Below are 17,100 nucleotides of genomic sequence, written 5' to 3' on the forward strand. Positions count from 1 at the left end.
GGCGGGGAGAGTTCCAAGCAGGGAGAGGGCGGGACCAGGAGGGAGGAGGGCCCCAGTGCCAGGACAGCTGTGCAAGCCCTGCCCAGAACACACAGGAGCTGGCTGGGGACACTGACCAGAGCCGGAGCTGTAGTCGCCTGGTAGAGAGAGGCCCAGCCTGGCATTGGGGAAAACTGAGGCAGGGGTGTGGCCTTGGAGACTGATGGTCAGGGCTGGACCTACCTGGACCAGGGTGCTGTCCTCCAGCTGGGTCCACTATGGTTGCTGGTGTCTGGGTGGGAGTCTGACCTGGGGACTTAGGGCTGATGCTGGGGGCCTCAGTCCTGCCATCTGACTACCTCCGTGAACACACCAGGCCTGTTGCCTGCGAGAGCATGAGTGAACAGGAGAAGGAAATGGAGGAAGATGAGGGAGGCAGCACTTCGGACACAGCCCCCATGCTGCCGGAAAGGGTTCCTGACGGCCAGGCCTCAGCCTTGATGTCCCCACGGTGGGTAGGCCTGGTGGTTCGAGGCCTTGGGACCCTACTGCTGCCTGGCCAGGCCCTGGCTGGACTCCTGCTGCACCTGCTGCTGCCTGCAACCGTGTTCCTGCTGGCCCTTCTGCCAGCAGCTGCCATCGTGTACCTGGGATTCCTGTGCCACTCGAGGGTGAGCTAAGCCCTCCATGGGCAGGGTGGGGGCTGGCTGGGGCCCTTGGTAGCGGGGGGTCCTGCAGAAGTGCAGGGCCCTGGGGCTGTAGGTGAATATGCCCCTTTCCAGCATGGTCCCCTTGTCCCCAGAGACATATGTGCCCTTCCCTGGAAAGCCCCTTCTTCTTCCAACCCCCCCCCCACACACACACACAGACACACACAGCAAAAGAAGGGCTTTTGTTTGTCATGGGAGGGAACAGTACCCTCCCCTTCCCTGAGGCCTCCTAGCTTTGTACCAGGGGCCACCAGGGTCTGGACAGCTGGGCATGGTGGGAAGAGGAGGGGTTCCAGGAAGAGAAGATGAAGATATCATCAAAGTTCTCCAGTCCACCCACCGCCCCAGCCACTCACAGACCCCTCCTGCCCTGGGCTGGGTTTCCCCATGTGCAATGGGCTAAAGCTTGGTCTAAGCAAGGGGGATGTAGGCAGATGGGTTCGGTGTCCTCCTTCGGTAGGCATAAAGCAGGGGCGGAGGACTGAGCGCCGGGCCACAGAAGAGAGGGTGGTACCAGCTGGTGAGAGGCACGGGTAGGGGCTCGAGGTCAGATGCCAACATAGGGAAGAGCCATGGGAGAGCAGAGAAGGGAGGAAAGTGGGGATGGGACAACCGGGGAGCAAGTCTCTGAGCCTCCCCTCAAGAGACTCCTATTTGAGCCCTTACCGCTTGGGCCCTGGATCTCCCATTCTCGACTCAAAAATGCCTGGCCACAGCCAGCCCCAGTCACCCCACTCCGCCAGACCTCAGGCCAGGCTCCCAGGCCCCACCCCTCTGGTTCGCACTGACCACCACAGGCCCCGGCGGGTCCACCTACTCCCGCCCCAGGTCGTTTATCGGGCCCCGCCCCCAAGGACGGCGCGCCCCGCCCCGTCCACCTGTACCCAGGCCCCGCCCCGCTTGACTGGTCGCCCCGCCCCCAGGTTCACCCGGCGCCCCGCCCCGCGTGCCGCGCACTGCTCTCGGACAGAGGCGCCGCGGCGCTCATCGTTCTCGGATTCCTTTCGCTGCCTCTGCTGCTCGTGCTTGCCTCGGCCGCCCGCACCCGCCTGGCCCGGCGTCTCCGCCCGCTGCTACCGCCCCCAACTTGGACCCCTGGATCCCGCCGCCACCCGGGGTCCAGCGACCGTGGGCGGGCGGGACGCCACACCGACGGGGAAGAGCAGTTCTGTGCCTGGGTGTGACCCCCCCGCCCAGAGGCCTCTCCAAAGGACACGACCTCCGAATCCCGCGAGGCACCCGAACTCCTCCCCCCGTGACCCTCATAAGGCGGCCCCAGGCCGGCAAGCTCGGGGTCTGCGTCCAGGTTCCGTCCTCGGAAATCGCGGGCATACCACGGGGCTTCGTGCGCAGTGCTTCGAGTGGCCGCGAGATGGCACCTGACTTCCCGGAACCCAGGCCCGCCCTTCCCCAAGGTGTCCCCACCCCCGCAGTCCCCTCTGACGCGGAGAGGCTGGGAAGCCTGGAGAGAGGACGGAGATGCCTCCCAGAGAAGGGGTGCATGGCCAGGCTCAGAGAAAGGTGGCCTTCCTGGCTTTTGTCACTGGCTTCCCTGGGCTCCTGCTCCCTCCCAAAGGGCAGCCCTTAGGGCCCCATGTCTGGTCGGTCAGCGGGCCTCCAGAGGGTTCCAGAAGTGGTGAGACTTGCCTGGGAGGCTTCCACAACCGGCCCAAGAACACGGTTCCAGAAGCTTAGCGATGGCCAGCAGCCCCAAGGCTTGCATGGCTCAGCCTGAGATGGCGGTCAGGGTTAGCGTTTAGATAGGTGCCAGATTAAGAAAGCTGTCTGTTCTTTCTGGATAATTTTAAGGTTTTTGTCTTTTGCAATCTTTGGCATTAGCGTGTTTCTAGTCGTGGATATGTTCTTACTTGTCCATTCGGTATACACTGTGTTTCCTGTTCCTACAGATTCATATCTTTCATCAGTTCTGGAGACTTCTCAACCGTTTTCTAGGTCTCCAAGTCTGCCTCCTGGTTCATTGTACCTAGTCTTTCTGGGGACACCTTTCTGGCTTCACCTTTTCCCTTCTCCTTCCATGTCAGTTCTTCTCTTTCTGTTTCCACCTCCTGTCTCTGCTGCGTTCTGGGTGATTTCTTCATCTTCTTTCAGCTCACTAATTCACTGGTTGTGTCCCATCAACTCATCCATTCAATTTTAAGTTATTTTATTATCATATGTAAAAGTCATACTTGCTTTTTTTATTCAAATCTCATCATTTTTTATGGTATCTTCATGCATGTTCAATTTTTGGATTCCAGCTTTGCTTTAATTTCTTGAACATTTCACATACAGTTTTTAAATATTCTGTACCTAACAATTCCAATTTCTTACTTTTTGGGGGTCCAAATCTGTTATTTGTTGTTTCTGCTGATTCTCATATTGTTTCTTTGAATGGATCCTCATTTTTAACTGTCAGCTCATACCTGTAAAAATTCTTTTTTTTTTTTTTTATGTTTGTTTGTTTTTGAGAGAGAACAGAGCTCAAGGAGGGGAGGGACAGAGGAAGGGGAGACACAGAATCTGAAGCAGGCTCCAGGCTCTGAGCTGTCAGCACAGAACCCCATGCAGGGCTTGAACTCACAAGCTGTGAGATCATAACCTGAGCTGAAATCAAGAGTTGGATGCTTACTCAGCTGAGCAACCCAGGCATCCCGGACTCTTTGTGGTTTTTTTTAATGTTTGTTTGTTTGTTTATTTATTTATTTATTTATTTATTTATTTTAAGTTGTGGTCTTTTTTTTTTTTTAAGGTTTATTTATTTACTTTGAGAGAGGCAAAGAGAGAGAGAGAGAGAAAGGGAGAATCCCAAGCAGGCTCCACACTGCCAGCACAGAGCGCAATGCAGGACTTAAACTCATGAATCATGAGATCATGACCTGAGCCAAAATCTAGAGTCAGATGCTCAACGGACTGAGCCACCCAGGCACCCTGTTTATTTATTTTTGAGAAAGAGAGAGGTAGTGGGGGAGGGGCAGAGAGAGAGAGGGAGACAGAACCTGAAGCAGGCTCCATTCTATCAGCGCAAAGCCCGGCAGAGGGCTCAAACCCTCCAAGACCAGAGCAGGAAGTGGATGCTCAACCGACAGCCTCCCCCCCCCCCCCCCCCCCCCCCCCCCCACCCCCGGGCACACCAATGCCGGTGAAAATTCTGAGGACACACCCCTCCAGAGGAGATTCCTTTTGTGAGGCATGCCCCCTCTGGGCCCTGTGAGGGTCCTGTGCAGGCTTCCATAATTGCCAGTGCAGCTCTCCTTTCCTGTGTCCAGGGACGTCCTGCTTTCCCATCTGTTTCCTTTCATCATCCTGGGTTTCTGCTCGTTACTCTTCTGTTTATTTATTTCTTTATTTTTAGTGTTTTTAATCTGGGGGGAGCCTCGAAGATAGATACTTCCTTGTAAGCCCAGCAGTGTATTCAAAATGTTTCTTGGGGCACCTGGCTGGCTCATTTGATAGAGCACGTGAGTCTTGATTTCGTTGTGAGTTCAAGCCCCATGTTGGGCATAGATACTACTTTAAAAAAAAACATGTTTCTTGTAATTTGTCCAGATTCTAGGGGTAGCTGAAAGGCCTTTTAAAGGATAGCATACCGTGTTGCCAGCAGGGCTCTGTGTGTGACCAGCAGGGGCAGGACTCAGATGTGCCCAAAGACCAGGGTTCAGGCTACAGGCTCAGGGCTCATTCCATGGCCTTGAGCAGAGCCCGGTGTGTGGCTGGCTCAGATCCCGCAGGAGTTCTTGGGGTTTTCCGATTGTTTGCACCCAGTCAGACAGGAGCCTGGCTGGCCGCCCAGCGCCCAAGGATAGCTTCCCCTGGTCTAAGTCCGCCTTCCTGCCCCTCCTGCCCAGGGTTGGGCAGGCTCTGGCCAGGCTATGAAGACGAGGACTCTCCTGAGGATCCGCCTGGCCCCAGAGTCATCAAAACAACAGCTGGGCCTGGTGGGGGGGGGGGGGGGGGGGGGGGGAGGCCTTGATGGAGAGCTCAGCTGCCCAAGCCCGAAGGGTTCCTAAGGTGTGTCCCAGCTTCCAGGCCTGCTCCCAAGGTCCTGCATGGCCTCTAGCTGGCCCCAGGGATGACCAGCCTCAGCCCCAGCTCTGCCCCACCCACTCGCAAAAGGAGCCCCTGTGAGGGGATGTAGGAGGTTAACAGAAGGGGCCTTGTGATCTGTTTTTAGAGGGCCAGTCTGGAAAGGCAAGGGCAGAGGCGCTGAGTTACTTGTGGGCCAGGCGGAGACCTCTACTTCGGGCAACACTTTTTTCCCAGGTGCCCAGGCCCCTGCCCTGTAAGAGTGTGCCTGGCTACGGGGGGCGGGGGGGAGTTTCCACAGTGCACATGTGCCTGTGTGCCAGTGTGTGCGCACGCGTCGCATGTTTGTGTACAGGTATGTGCATCCCTCTGTCTGCTTCCCCTATTACCCCAGGCGGGCACACTGTCCCATCCCCACAGGTGGTGAGATCGGCCTCTGTAAGGTTCCCGGACCTGCCCAAGGTCATATATTCAGTCACGAAGTATTTCTTCCTGGGAGCTCAGGTGTCTGCAGGCACCCCTTCAGACACTGGTGGCAGTTAGGAAGGGTCCAGGGGGAGTTGGCGGGTTCAGTCCCCCCAGCCACACAACCGGTGTAAGCCCTGCCCCCCCCCTCCCCCCTCCCCCATCCAGGGATGTGGGGTAAGCAAAGGGTGTTGGGCAGGAATTAAGCTGGGGTGGGTGAGCTGGGTGGCGACAGATAGTGCCTGGTGCTGGCTCTGAGAGCTAAGCTCCCTCACTCTGTCCCCTGGGTCCTACCCTGACCACCGGGGAGCCCCCACCGAGGTGTTGACCCTGGTCTACCCCTCCCTACTCTCTGCTCACGAATCCAAACTGGCCTGGACTCTGCCCGTGGCTGGGGCTGGTTGTGGTGGTCACCTCCCTGATACAGACATTTCCAGCAGGGGGAACCAAAGCTGGAGTCCCACCTCAGAAAGGGCACACCACGCAGCTCTCTGCACAGGCTAAAAACTTGGGAGTCTGGATGCCTGCCTTCCTCTCTGCCTCCCACCCCTCGTCCTTTAGGCTCTACCCGAGACGGCAGCCACCAAGGCATCCCCTTAGGTGCCTTGCGTCCGTCCCCTGGCATCAACCTTGCCCCTGCACGTGCCATGGGCCCTTGCCTCCCCCATGCAAGCCCTACAACCTGCCCCACCCCTTCTGCCCCCCAGGCCCCCTCACTGCCCTGACACACACCAGTCAGCTTCTGCCCCAGGGTCTTGGCACTTCCTGTAGCTCCTGTCCATGTGGTCTGACACGGCCCTACCCTGACAGGGAAAATAAGTAGGCCTGCATCTTGGGCCGGCATGCCACTGCCTGTCCCCCCTCCAGCCCGGCAGCCCTGGGAGGACAGGGTGCCTGCATGTCCCCAGTACTGACTCTGGCATGTGGCTGCCCCAGCTCACACCTGCTGGGTGAACTCAGAGAGGGTGGTACCCACCCCATGCCCAGGCTGCACGCCCCATGGTTGCCAGCAGGGGGACTGGGTAGGGTTCAGCCCTGGGGCCACAGAGAGCAGGCCTGGGCTCCTAGGGATTGCGACAACAGGACCTCCAGACCCTCAGGACTGATCCTTTAGTCTCGGCATGTCTCTGACCACAAACAGGCAGGTTAAGTCGAGAAGAATGTGTGGGTGGGGCAGCTGAACTTCTGGGCTCTTGCTCCCCCTCCCTCTACCCCACTTACTGTTGAAGACGGGGTCTGGGGGCCTCAGGCTTGCCCCACGCCCCCATTCCAGGACCACAGCAGCCCCTGTTCCCGTTTCTGGTGGGCACATGCATGGGTGCATATGTGAGATACAAACCCATAAGCAGCAACAGCACGTAGTACCCGCCCCCCCCACCACCACCACCACCACTGGGTGAGGGTGGGGACCCACACTGCTCAGCTCCTGAGGCCCAGAGTGCCCTGGGGCTGGGGTCAGAGGCCTGGGGAGCTGCCCTTTTCCCTAGGGTCAACATGACCACAGTGAGCTAGGGACAAAAGGCCCTTCTTCTCTGCAGAGGCCTGGACTGTGCGGAGGAGGGAGTGTTCCGTGGACCCGGTGGGGGCAGGGGCAGTGCCTTCAGACAGCAGTGTGCTTGCGTTTCAGGGAACCCCCTCCACCTGCTTGTGGACCAGCAGGCCTGGTGGGCCAGCTCCGGGAAGTGATGCCCTGGGGATTTCAGACTGAGCCAAGGCTGCAGGGGCAGGGCTGCCTCAGCCACACAGGCTGCTCCTTCCCCCTGGCCCCTCGAAGTCCAGGACCAAGCAGGGGCTGGGCTTGGGGGAGGGAGCCGACGGGGCGGGGGCAGGGCCTGCTGTGTCCTGGCGGCCTCTGTCCTTTTCAACTCCGCTGGCCTCCCAGCCTGTCTTTCTTCAGAGAGGAGGTTTCCGGACAATTATATTTGTGCTTCCTCTGGCGTCTGCCTCGAGCTCAGCCCTGACCCTGACTGTTACACTCCTGGCTGACCCCCACAACTCCCTGGGGGTCCTCCATCTGTCTGTGTCCCCCCCCTTGGGAGTGCAGGACACTGAAATGAGACTTGCCATGATGCAGGCAGCAGGGGCCCTGTGGACAGTAGAGCCTCAGGGCAGAGCAGGGCCCAAGGGAGTAGAGCCGATCGGGTGGTGGGATGTGGGGGCATCTCCCAGGGGTCAGGTGTGAGCCCAGCATGAGCAGCAGGAGTGACTGTGGGCAGAGCTGAGGAGGAACTTGGCCAGGGCTGCTGGTCGAGCTCAGCCAAGGCTGGGCAGAGGCCCTGGCAGAGCAGTCCTAACACGGGGCCTCCCATCTTTCTCCCTCTGATGGAGAGGCTGGAGGGAGGAGGGCGGCTGCTTCCTCGAGGGCCTGAGTCATGGCCAAGAAGACCCGCTCAGTTTTTCCAGAAGGGACGGAAACTTCCCTGTCAGCCCAGCAGCACAGGCCGAAGCGTGACTGGGGCCCGCCTGCCATGCAGGACTTGGGGGACAAGGCGGGGAACTGCCCTGCCACAGAGCAGCCCATGGCCCAGCTCCCTGCCCCGGGCAGATGGGTGCCCAGTGAGAGGGAGAATGAACCAAGGAGCGTTTGTACATGTTAACCTGGCACCTCAACCCCAGCACCCCCGGGGCCAGCTCTTGGCTGGAGCCCCAGGCCTCCTCCAGCTGCTGCGGCCTCACCATGGCCTCCGCTCACTGTCCCCTTCGGCCCCAGTCCTGGTCAGCCTCCTGTGCTTCGGGGCTGGGGGCCAGGCCAGGCCCCTCCGGGAGGCATACCCTGGACTTCAGGGGCGGGAGCCCATTGCCCCCACCACCCGCACAGGCCCAAGCGGAAGCACCAGGCAGTTTCTGGTCCCAGCGGAGTCCTGAGGCCTGTGGAGCTGAGCCAGCACCACCACTGCCAAGACTCCCTTCGAGGGGGTGGGGGCGGCGGGGACACACTTCTCGCTTGTTCCTGCCCCAGCTCCTCCAGCTTGGCTCAGCCACTTCCTTTTTTAGGCAAAGTTGGAACTCCAGCCTGTCTCACAGAGTGTCTCACCTGCCATAAAGGGAGGAAGGAAAACCATTGAGTCCCATCCGTCCTTGCTTCTGAGCATCCCCTGGGAAGGGAAAGGGAGGGGACATCCTGGCAGAGACGCCCCAGCCACCTCGGGCTGGGAGAACCTGTGCCCTCCCAGCTCCACAGACTAGTGGCTGGAAGAGGGCAGTGGTTACCCTACAGAAAGCCTTCTTAGTGGTGAGGGGCCTCATCAGGACCCTCAGCTCCTGCCCAAAAGACATTGCCCTGCCTCACCTAAGGGGAGGGAATCTGTCCTGAAGGGCTGAGTGCCTGTGGGGATGCCGCCTCCAGCCAGCCACCTCTGGTCTGGCCCAGCCAAAATCCTGGATTGCAAGGTTCCTTCCTGGCTTGCCAGTGGGTCCCTCCAGAGGTCTGGGGGCCTGCCCTTGGCCCAGCCCTGGGCCACTCATTGGGCAGAGTGTATGGGGACAGCCATAGTTCCGGCAGGGTCACCCTGGACAGGACCTGAACCAGCTCCTATGCCTCTTTCTCCAGGAAGCCAGGTGGGGTGGGGGCTCTGTGTCCCTCAAAAGGCTCCCCTTCAGGCCTCTGCCCCCCTCCCAATGCTCTGTCTCCTTTCTAAGCGTCCAGCCCCCAGCACCCATCCTTCTCTCACCCCTGGGATAAAGGTGTGGACAGGGCCTGGGGCTTGCTGGGGGGGGGGGGGGGGGACATTGTTCTTGGTGTCACCCCCACCCCCTCGCACCCCTGGGTTGCTCTTGGGCCTGATTTCAAGGACTCATAGCACTGTGGGGAGGTCACGGGCAGTGGGCCCTGGGGCTGGCCCAGCTTAGTGGCCCCCGACTCTGCTCCCTGTTGGGGGCAGGGGGCAGTGCGGAACCCCGAAACCTCCCAACCAGGAAAGAAAGCTCTGGTTTCTGTGTGTACGCACGCCCACGCGTGTGTGCCGCGGTCGCATCTGCGTGAGTGCCGCGTGACGCTTTCTGCCTGGGTCCCTCTGCGCGCACGCCTCCCGGACTCTGTGCGCCTCGGCACGCGGGGAGAGCGCTCACCGGGGGCGGGGCCTCGGGGACGGGGCCTCCCGGGGGGCGGGGGCGGGGGCGGGCCCGGTCTGCGCGGCGGCGCGCCCTGCAGTCCCCGAGCGAGCGAGTGGCGAACGGCAGCCGAGGGCGCCCCGTCCCGTCGCGCGCGATGCTGCCCTGGACGGCGCTCAGCCTGGCCCTGAGCCTGCGGCTGGCGCTGGCGCGGAGCGGCGCCGAACGTGGTGAGTGAGGCAGGCGGCGGGCCACGTTCCAGCTCGGGCGGCGCCCCTGCCCCCTGCTGCCTGCGCGGGGCTGACTCTTCCCTCCCGCGGCCCGGGGCGGGGACGGCCGCAGGGGCACCCCACCCACCTGCGGCGGGCGGGCCCAGGTACCCCGAGCGGCTAGAGGAGCGTCAGGTGTTGGGGGTAGGTTCTGAACGGGGAGGGGAAGGTGTGTGTCGGGGAGGCGGTCCCTGCCTCAGTTTTCCTCTCCTTGCAGTGACACTTAGTAGAGGGACGGTAAGAGGGCTGGAGTCGCCCTACCGGATTGGGGGAAACAGGCCACAAAGCCCAGATCAGTACCCAGACGCCCCAACTCCTGTCTGCCCTTGGCTCCCGTGGTGGAAGGGGTCCTTTTGCCCCCTGGGGTACCTGGAGGAAGAGGAAGGCCCTGTGGGTTTGGCGGCCCCTCAAGCTGCTGCAGCAGGTTACCTGCTTCCTGGGTCCAGATGGAGCAGAGGATGGGTCCAGAGGAGGGGTAACATCATCTGTAAGTGGGGTGATGACTCCAGCCTGGCCATATGGGCTGTGATCATGCTCTGTCTCCCTCATCTGCCCATCTGCCCATCTCAGCCCCCAGTGTCCCCAGCTGCTTTGTGCCACCCCCCCCCCCCCCCACACACACACACTAGTTGCTTTACCTGGAGGCAGGGGTGTAGGGCTGAACTCCATCCTGGAGGCTGATTCTCTGGAAGCCAAGCCTGAGGAAACAAGGACTGTGGCCTAGGCTTATCCACCCACACTCCCAGGGGCTGGACCAGGACCCTCGGCTCCAGCCTGCACAGAGTCTGCTAAGGAAAGGGTGGGTGTGGAGGCTTGGAGGGGTCAGCTCTCCTTTACAGACAAGACTTGAGCCCAAAGAGGACCCAGAGAGCCCAGAGAGGTACAGAGCTAGAACCCGCTGAGACTGTGGGCCACTTGTGGGCCCAGGACCCCTTTCCCCCTTCCCCCAGGGGTGCCGCCTGCAGGACCTTTGGAGCAGGCTTTCGGGGCCTACTTGGGTAAGGGCAAGCTCCAGCTTAGGGAAAGCTCAGACCCTGGGGGTTCTGCCCTGGGTGTGGGACTGTCTGGGGGCCACCACCTGGGGCTGAACCCTCTCCTCTCCCCCAGGTCCCCCAGCATCGGCTCCCCAGGGGGACCTGCTGTTTCTGTTGGACAGCTCGGCCAGCGTGTCTCATTATGAGTTTTCCCGAGTTCGGGAGTTTTTGGGGCAGCTGGTGGCCCCACTGCCCCTGGGCCCTGGGGCTCTGCGTGCCAGCCTGGTGCATGTGGGCAGCCGCCCATACACCGAGTTCCCCTTCGGCCAGCACAGCTCAGGTGCGGCTGTCCAGGATGCCATACGTGCTGCAGCCCAGCGCATGGGCGACACCAACACTGGCCTGGCGCTGGCTTACGCCAAGGAGCAGCTGTTTGCCGAGGTGGCAGGGGCCCGGCCAGGGGTGCCCAAGGTGCTGGTGTGGGTGACAGATGGCGGCTCCAGCGACCCCGTGGGGCCCCCCATGCAGGAGCTGAAGGACCTGGGCGTTACCGTCTTCATCGTCAGTACCGGTCGTGGCAACCTCCTGGAGCTGTCAGCTGCTGCCTCGGCCCCCGCAGAGGATCACCTGCACTTTGTGGACGTGGACGACCTGCACATCATTGCCCAGGAGCTGAGGGGGTCCATTCTTGGTAGGTGGGAGGAGGCAGGGCCTGGGGGTGCCCCAGCGAGGAACCCGGAAGAGATGGGGGAGAGGGACTCGAGGGCCTGGAGCAGGGGCCAGGGCTTCGGGGACAGTGGCACTTCCTGGGGTTCGGCCGGGAGGTAACACCCATGGCTTTTCTGTGCATCCTTGGGGGACATGCTCCAGTTGTGTGCCCTGTGTGCCCCTCTACCTGGGCTATAGTGGGACAGAGGGTCGGCCTGAATAAACACCTCCGGGTGGGGTTCTCTGCTGACGGGCCCACCCCGACTGGGGGGCCTGGAGTGGGCCGAGAGGCCAAGGAGCTGCATCTGGTGGGATGTGGTTAAGTGGAGAGGAAGAAGAGGGAGGGTCCAAGCCTGAGGACTCTGCAGATGGGCAGCCCAGGCTCCTGTACGTGTGCCAGCTCCCACCGTGCTTGGAGATGAGAAAGCCAGGTCAGGATGGGCTAGGACTGCTTCCCACAGAGCTCGGGCCCTGCTACCCTGTGGGTGGGAACAGTACAGAGGAGTTTGAGTGGGTTTGCACCATTGGTGGTTTTGGGGATTGCTGGAGAAGAGGCTGGACCAGAGAGGGCCTGCTGCAGGGGATGGCAGCTCCCCACCAATTTTCTTTTTCTTTTTTTTTTTTTTAATGTTTATTTATTTTTGAGAGACAGAGTGCGAGCAGGGGAGGGGCAGCGAGAGAGGGAGACACAGAATCTGAAGCAGGTCCCCAGCTCTGAGCAGTCAGCACAGAGCCCGACACGGGGCTCCAACTCACAAACCGCGAGAACATGACCTGAGCCGAAGTCTGACGTCCGACCGCCGGAACCCCCCAGGCGCCCCTCCCACCAACTTTCTAATGGACCCCCACCCCTACCCCCAGCCAAACCTCACAGTGGGAGGGGCTGAGATGAAGGGCCTGGTTGCTGGCTCAGCCTGCTCTAACCACTAAAAAATGCCACTAACCCCAGGATTCTTTCTGAGTCTCAGCCTGTGGGTTAATCATCCACCAGAAACCAGGAGTTGGACTGTGGATTGGAGAAAGGTAGAGGGTCCTCCCAGAGATTTCCCCCAGGGACACCTGGCCCCTGGTGGCCCCTGAGTCAACCACTGTGGCTGAACCTGGAGGAGATAGTAAGAGGAAAGGCAAGCAGCTGGACAGGAGAAACCCAAGGCTGTAAGGCAGTTAGGCAAAAGGGTGGGGGGCTCCTGGGATAGGGGTGGGTGGGGGTCTGAGTATGGGGAATAGACAGGAGAATGAGTGCCAGGCTGACAGCTGGAGCACCCGGCAGTAAAGGAGAAAGCATTAGGGTCCCAATGGGCACAACCCTGCCTCGACATTTATCAGCCTTACATGCAAGCCATGTGGTGTCCAGCCTTACCTGCTTGCATGGTCACTCAGATGGCCATGCGGTGTCACAGGCTCGGGAGGAATGCACATTTGGGGGGCTGGCTCTGGAATCCCCCCCTGCTCTCCTGGAAACCAGAGGCAGGCAGTACTCTGAGCCCCACATCCAGCTACTCCTGGAGTTGTCATATATCCACCCCTCAAGTGTCCCCCGATGGCCTCCCATCTTTTGGCTGCACCAGTGGTGCCCCTCTGCCTTGACTGTCCAGAGATGAACTGACTCCACACTGTGCCGGCCACTCGGGCTGTGGAGGGTGGTTGGTCCTCTGTTCTCAGACCCCACTTTTGAGGGGCTGACTGGGCTGGGTGGGAGGTGGCCATTATAGCTCCTCACCCGTCTGGGTTTGCAGCTGAGGCAGGCAGGGAAGCTCCTGATGGAGTCCCAAGTTGGGGTGGCACTCTTGTCCGTACCCCAGCCCTGTCACCGGTTCGTGTATCGTTAGCACTGTTGGGGTGGCCGACCCTGGCCTGGGGCTCTCCAGCGCTCCTGTTCCCCACATCTCCCAGGCCGGTCTTCCCTGAGTCGGCGGTCAGGGCCCCAGCCCGGGCGCGGGGAGGTCTGACCTTCTGCACCACCCGCAGACGCCATGCAGCCACAGCAGCTCCGTGCCTCTGAGGTCACGTCCAGCAGCTTCCGCCTGGCCTGGCCGCCCCTGCTGACCGCAGACTCCGGCTACTACGTGTTGGAGCTGACGCCCAGCGCCGAGCCGGGGAACGTGCGTCGCCAGCAGCTGCCGGGGAACGCCACGGGCTGGGCCTGGGTCAGCCTCGACCCCGACACGGACTACGACGTGGAGCTGGTGCCCGAGTCCAACGTGCACCTCGTGAGGCCGCAGTACCTGCGGGTGCACACGCTGCCGGGTGAGCTCGAGGCGGAGGGCCGGCCAGGCCGGGCGGGGTGGGGGGTGGGGCGGGCGACGGGGAGGGGGCGCCGGGCCGGGCCGAGGTCCCGCCCCCACCCCACTCACGCGCGCTTCCCCTCCCCCCCCCCCGCCCCCCCCCCCCCCCCAGAGGAGGCCGGGCCAGAGCGCATCGTCATCTCGCACGCCAGGCCGCGCAGCCTGCGGGTGAGCTGGGCCCCGGCGCTGGGCCCGGCCGCCGTGCTCGGCTACCACGTGCAGTTCGGACCGCTGCTGGGCGGCGCGGCGCAGCGCGTGGAGGTGCCCGCGGGCCGCAACAGCACCACGCTGCAGGGCCTGGCGCCCGGCACCGCCTACCTGGTGACCGTCACGGCAGCCTTCCGCTCGGGCCGCGAGAGGGCGCTGTCGGCCAAGGCCTGCACGCCCGACGGCGAGCGCAGCCGCGCTCCGCGTCCCCAGCCGCCGGGGGCCGGGGGCAGGGAGCCGTGAGCCCGCCGCCCCGCCCACCCGAGGGCCCCCTTCTCCCGAACCCGGCGGGGGAGGCGCCCACCGCCGGTAGCAGGGCCTTGCCCCGCGGCGACTCCGCGCGAACCCCCCACCCAGAACTCTCCCGCGGCGGAGGGCTCCCTGCTCGGGGCGTCTGCCTTCTAGGACGCAGGCCTCGCCCGACTCCCCCGCCTGACCCTCTCTCTGCTGCAGCTCTGGCAGCAGCTCGTGCCATCGCGACCCCCTGCCCGGGCCCAGACCTGGGTACACGGTGCCGTCCTTTGGGCAGGAATTAGCAGCAAGATGGACAGGGAGTCTGGGGCGGGCTGAGAACGTCAGATACAGGACTGGCCGTGGGCCCAGGACAGGAGGTGGCCGAGCGGAGCGGCTAGACCTCTCGCTTGTGTGAAGGCCCAGTCCCTCTGGTGGCGGAGCCCCGGCATCCGTTTGAGAGGGCTTGGTCCAGTTGGCCGCTCTGACTTCCTGCGGCTACTCAGGTCCTAGATGTTGGTAGAAGGCGGAAGGATGAAGGGCAGGAGCGGGCTCTGGCCGAGTCCCAAAGCCTTCCTGGAGGGGACAGGGTCTGGAAAGGGGCAGGGAGGAGTGGTGGCAGGTTGCCGGTGTGGTCAGCAGCTGGGTTAGCAGAATGGTGGTCTTTATCAGGGCATTCAGTTGGCCTGAGAGGCAGTGCCTGCTGGGGACAGTGACCTTGCCTTCCTGCCCAGGACCCTGCTGGGTCCAGCTACAGCCACCGGGGGGAGGATGGCCGCTTTCTGGAAGAACAAGATCGGATCCTGGCATTCAGGACCCTGGAGACAGGAGGGCTCCTTGCCCCAGCAAGCCCCAAGTCTGGCACTCATAGGGAGCCTCCCTTGCTTCTGGGTAGGGCACTGCCATGCTGGGGGCAGGGACAAACAAGGTTTCCCTGGGTGGGTTCACCCCAACGATTCTCTACAGCATCTTCTGACTCCTACGTCTTCACTACCACTATCCTGGGGCCACCAGACAAGTCCTAAGGGCGTAGCTGCTGTCCTTCAGCCCCACGAAGGCATGAGCTCCTCTGCCTGCACCAACTCAGTGCTCACTTCGCCTCTTCCCCACTAACAACCCAGACTGTAAAATAGAGTAAATCAGATGTAAACTGAGCCTCGCGGTCTCCTCAGTGTGCTTTACTCCCTGTCAGAACACTCCAGCCCCGAAAATGCTCTCAGACGGAGGGCCAGTGTTTTGTGGCTGGTGCTGGGGGAAGAGGAGGGGAGCCGAGCCCCCTCGGCTCTGAGACGCAGAACACCGTGCCACGTACACCTCTTCGGGGAGCTCTGGCGGCTTCCGTGGGCGGGGACTGCGGCGTTTGGAGCTGAACAGCCCGGACGGGGACCGGGTTCTGCCGCGCTGCCCCCCCACTACAGCCTTCGGACCCGGGTGGGGGCCGCGGCTGTGGCGCCCTCTGCTGGCAAGACCACTCCCCCAACAGCAGTTTGACTTTCGGCCGCTGCCTGCTATTGGGAGACAGAGGCCCTCCCTCACCCGCGCGACTGCAGGGCGGAGAGGCCGTGTTCCTGGTCTGCCCACTCGGGTGTGGTGGGGGTGTGTGCGCGGCCGGCAGCCTTCAGTCGAGCTGGCCTCCACCATGTTTCACGAAGCAGACTCCAAGAATCCGGCGGCTCCCTGCTTAAACACCTAGGGCCTGCGCTGCCCGCTAGTTCGGTGTATTTAACATCTGTGGAGGCCCGCTGCGGTGAGCCCACGGTGTGCCTGTGTGACATGGCATAGGAGACAAGGGGCTTCTGCCCTGCCTGTGTGGCCAGAGCAAGCGGAGTGGAGGCGGGGGCTACGGTTGTGGGTCCTGGGTCCCAGGAGCAGATGGTAGTGCCCGGCCAGGCCAGACTTGGTCAGATGCTGGGGGAGGTGCTGCCGAGTGGGCGTGGGGTTTCTCCTACATGTCCCCACAAGCCCCTGCAATCAGGCCCAGGGAAGCCAAGTGGGACTGTGCGGCCCGTGTGTGCCGCTGCGGGTGTCTGTTTACACTCTGACCTGTAGTTAGCGGGTGGCCGAGAGTCACCTGGCCCCCTCCGAGGGTGGTGGATGCGAACAACAGTGTCCCGGGCAGCATTGGCCGGTGAGGGGAATCCTCCCCAGGGCTGGGACTTGGGCCAGAACTCCCCATGGGCAGGCCAATGTCCGCCACCCTGATGTCGCGGGTGCCTGGAGGTCCAAGCCCGTCGGGCACCCGGAGAGGTCCCCCTCCACACTGAGCCTCTCAGTCCAGCCTCCAGAGCACTGTGCACGCTGCAGGAGAAAAAGCAGGAGAGTGCTGGCGGGTGGTTTCCTAATAGCTCGGTCACGCGCTTGAGACACATGAGTTCCTGCCCCCAAACACACCTACAATCCCAAGGGAGGGCAGAGCGACCAAAGACATGTGGCCCTACCCTCTGAAAGAGGCTCCAGCCTTCGCCTCCTCACTGCTGGACACTGAGGCCAGGGAGAGGAGCCCCCGCTCCTGTCTCTGTGCCACGGAGCACCTCTCCTGGAAGCCCTCCCTTGGAAGCCCTTTGCACCGTCCCAGGCAACTCCTTTTTTTTTTTTAACCTTTTTTTTTTTTCTTTTTTCAAGAGAAAGAGAGAGAGCGTGCAAGCTGGGGAGGAACAGAGAGAGGGAGACAGAGTTCCAAGCAGGCTCCACGCTCCACATAGAGCCCAGTGCAGGTCTCGATCTCACAATTGTGAAATCATGACCTGAGCGGAAATCAAGAGTCAGATGCTCAACCAGCTGAGCCACCCAGGCGTCCCTGTCCTAGGCAGCACTTAAAGGTTGATGGGTCCAGGCCACGTCTGGGAACAATCTCCAGGAAAGTTTTGTCCTGGTTTCCTCCCGCGCCCAACATTGACCCTGCTCCTCCCTCCCCTGAGACACAGGCCCTGTCTCCTCAATATACACTGGGTCTGGGGCCAAGACTGCCACCTACAGGAACTAGTACGTGTCACTGTGTGTCAAGTGACACATGGAAGTATGAGCTTCTGACACTGACGTGAAAATCGGAAAGGTCTGTGCTGTGATTGCTTCTGGTTAGGACAAGAAAACAAGCGGTTGTATCGTGTGGCAGATGTGTGCCCACTCACAGCCCCTCGCAGAGAACACCAGGTCTCCCTCAGTGGCCATGGCTTCATGCGACTTTGCTTCCAAGGTCTGT

General features: G+C 61.7%; 2 protein-coding genes across 3 annotated transcripts; both read left to right on the top strand.

Moving 5' to 3' along the window:
* The first annotated feature begins 205 nt into the window (after window positions 1-205).
* On the top strand, window positions 206-2,089 carry TMEM88B (transmembrane protein 88B). The gene is made up of 2 exons (XM_042952700.1): window positions 206-650; window positions 1,613-2,089. Exons 1-2 carry the CDS (start codon window positions 306-308, stop codon window positions 1,871-1,873), a joined length of 606 nt encoding a protein of 201 aa, XP_042808634.1. The 5' UTR covers window positions 206-305; the 3' UTR covers window positions 1,874-2,089.
* A 7,250-nt stretch (window positions 2,090-9,339) lies between these two features.
* On the top strand, window positions 9,340-15,055 carry VWA1 (von Willebrand factor A domain containing 1). Of its 2 annotated transcripts, XM_042952888.1 has the most exons (4): window positions 9,340-9,457; window positions 10,604-11,161; window positions 13,147-13,425; window positions 13,576-15,055. In XM_042952888.1, the coding sequence occupies exons 1-4, from the start codon at window positions 9,385-9,387 to the stop codon at window positions 13,911-13,913; spliced, it is 1,248 nt and encodes a 415-aa protein (XP_042808822.1). In that variant the 5' UTR covers window positions 9,340-9,384; the 3' UTR covers window positions 13,914-15,055. The 2 variants fall into 2 exon arrangements, with proteins under 2 accessions (XP_042808822.1, XP_042808823.1); XM_042952889.1 differs by lacking the exon at window positions 13,576-15,055 and having other exon boundaries at window positions 10,999-11,161; window positions 13,147-13,234.
* Window positions 15,056-17,100: the final 2,045 nt, after the last annotated feature.

This window comes from Panthera leo, chromosome C1 (assembly GCF_018350215.1).
Source record: "Panthera leo isolate Ple1 chromosome C1, P.leo_Ple1_pat1.1, whole genome shotgun sequence".
NCBI lineage: Eukaryota > Metazoa > Chordata > Mammalia > Carnivora > Felidae > Panthera > Panthera leo.

Bases quoted from the DNA above. Each gene is read 5' to 3' on its own strand.
- TMEM88B (XM_042952700.1), top strand. From the start codon at position 306: ATGCTGGGGGCCTCAGTCCTGCCATCTGACTACCTCCGTGAACACACC. The intron at 651-1,612 runs GTGAGCTAAGCC...CCCCGCCCCCAG, and splicing joins GATTCCTGTGCCACTCGAGG to GTTCACCCGGCGCCCCGCCC.
- VWA1 (XM_042952888.1), top strand. From the start codon at position 9,385: ATGCTGCCCTGGACGGCGCTCAGCCTGGCCCTGAGCCTGCGGCTGGCG. The intron at 9,458-10,603 runs GTGAGTGAGGCA...CCTCTCCCCCAG, and splicing joins GCGGAGCGGCGCCGAACGTG to GTCCCCCAGCATCGGCTCCC. The intron at 11,162-13,146 runs GTAGGTGGGAGG...CACCACCCGCAG, and splicing joins GCTGAGGGGGTCCATTCTTG to ACGCCATGCAGCCACAGCAG.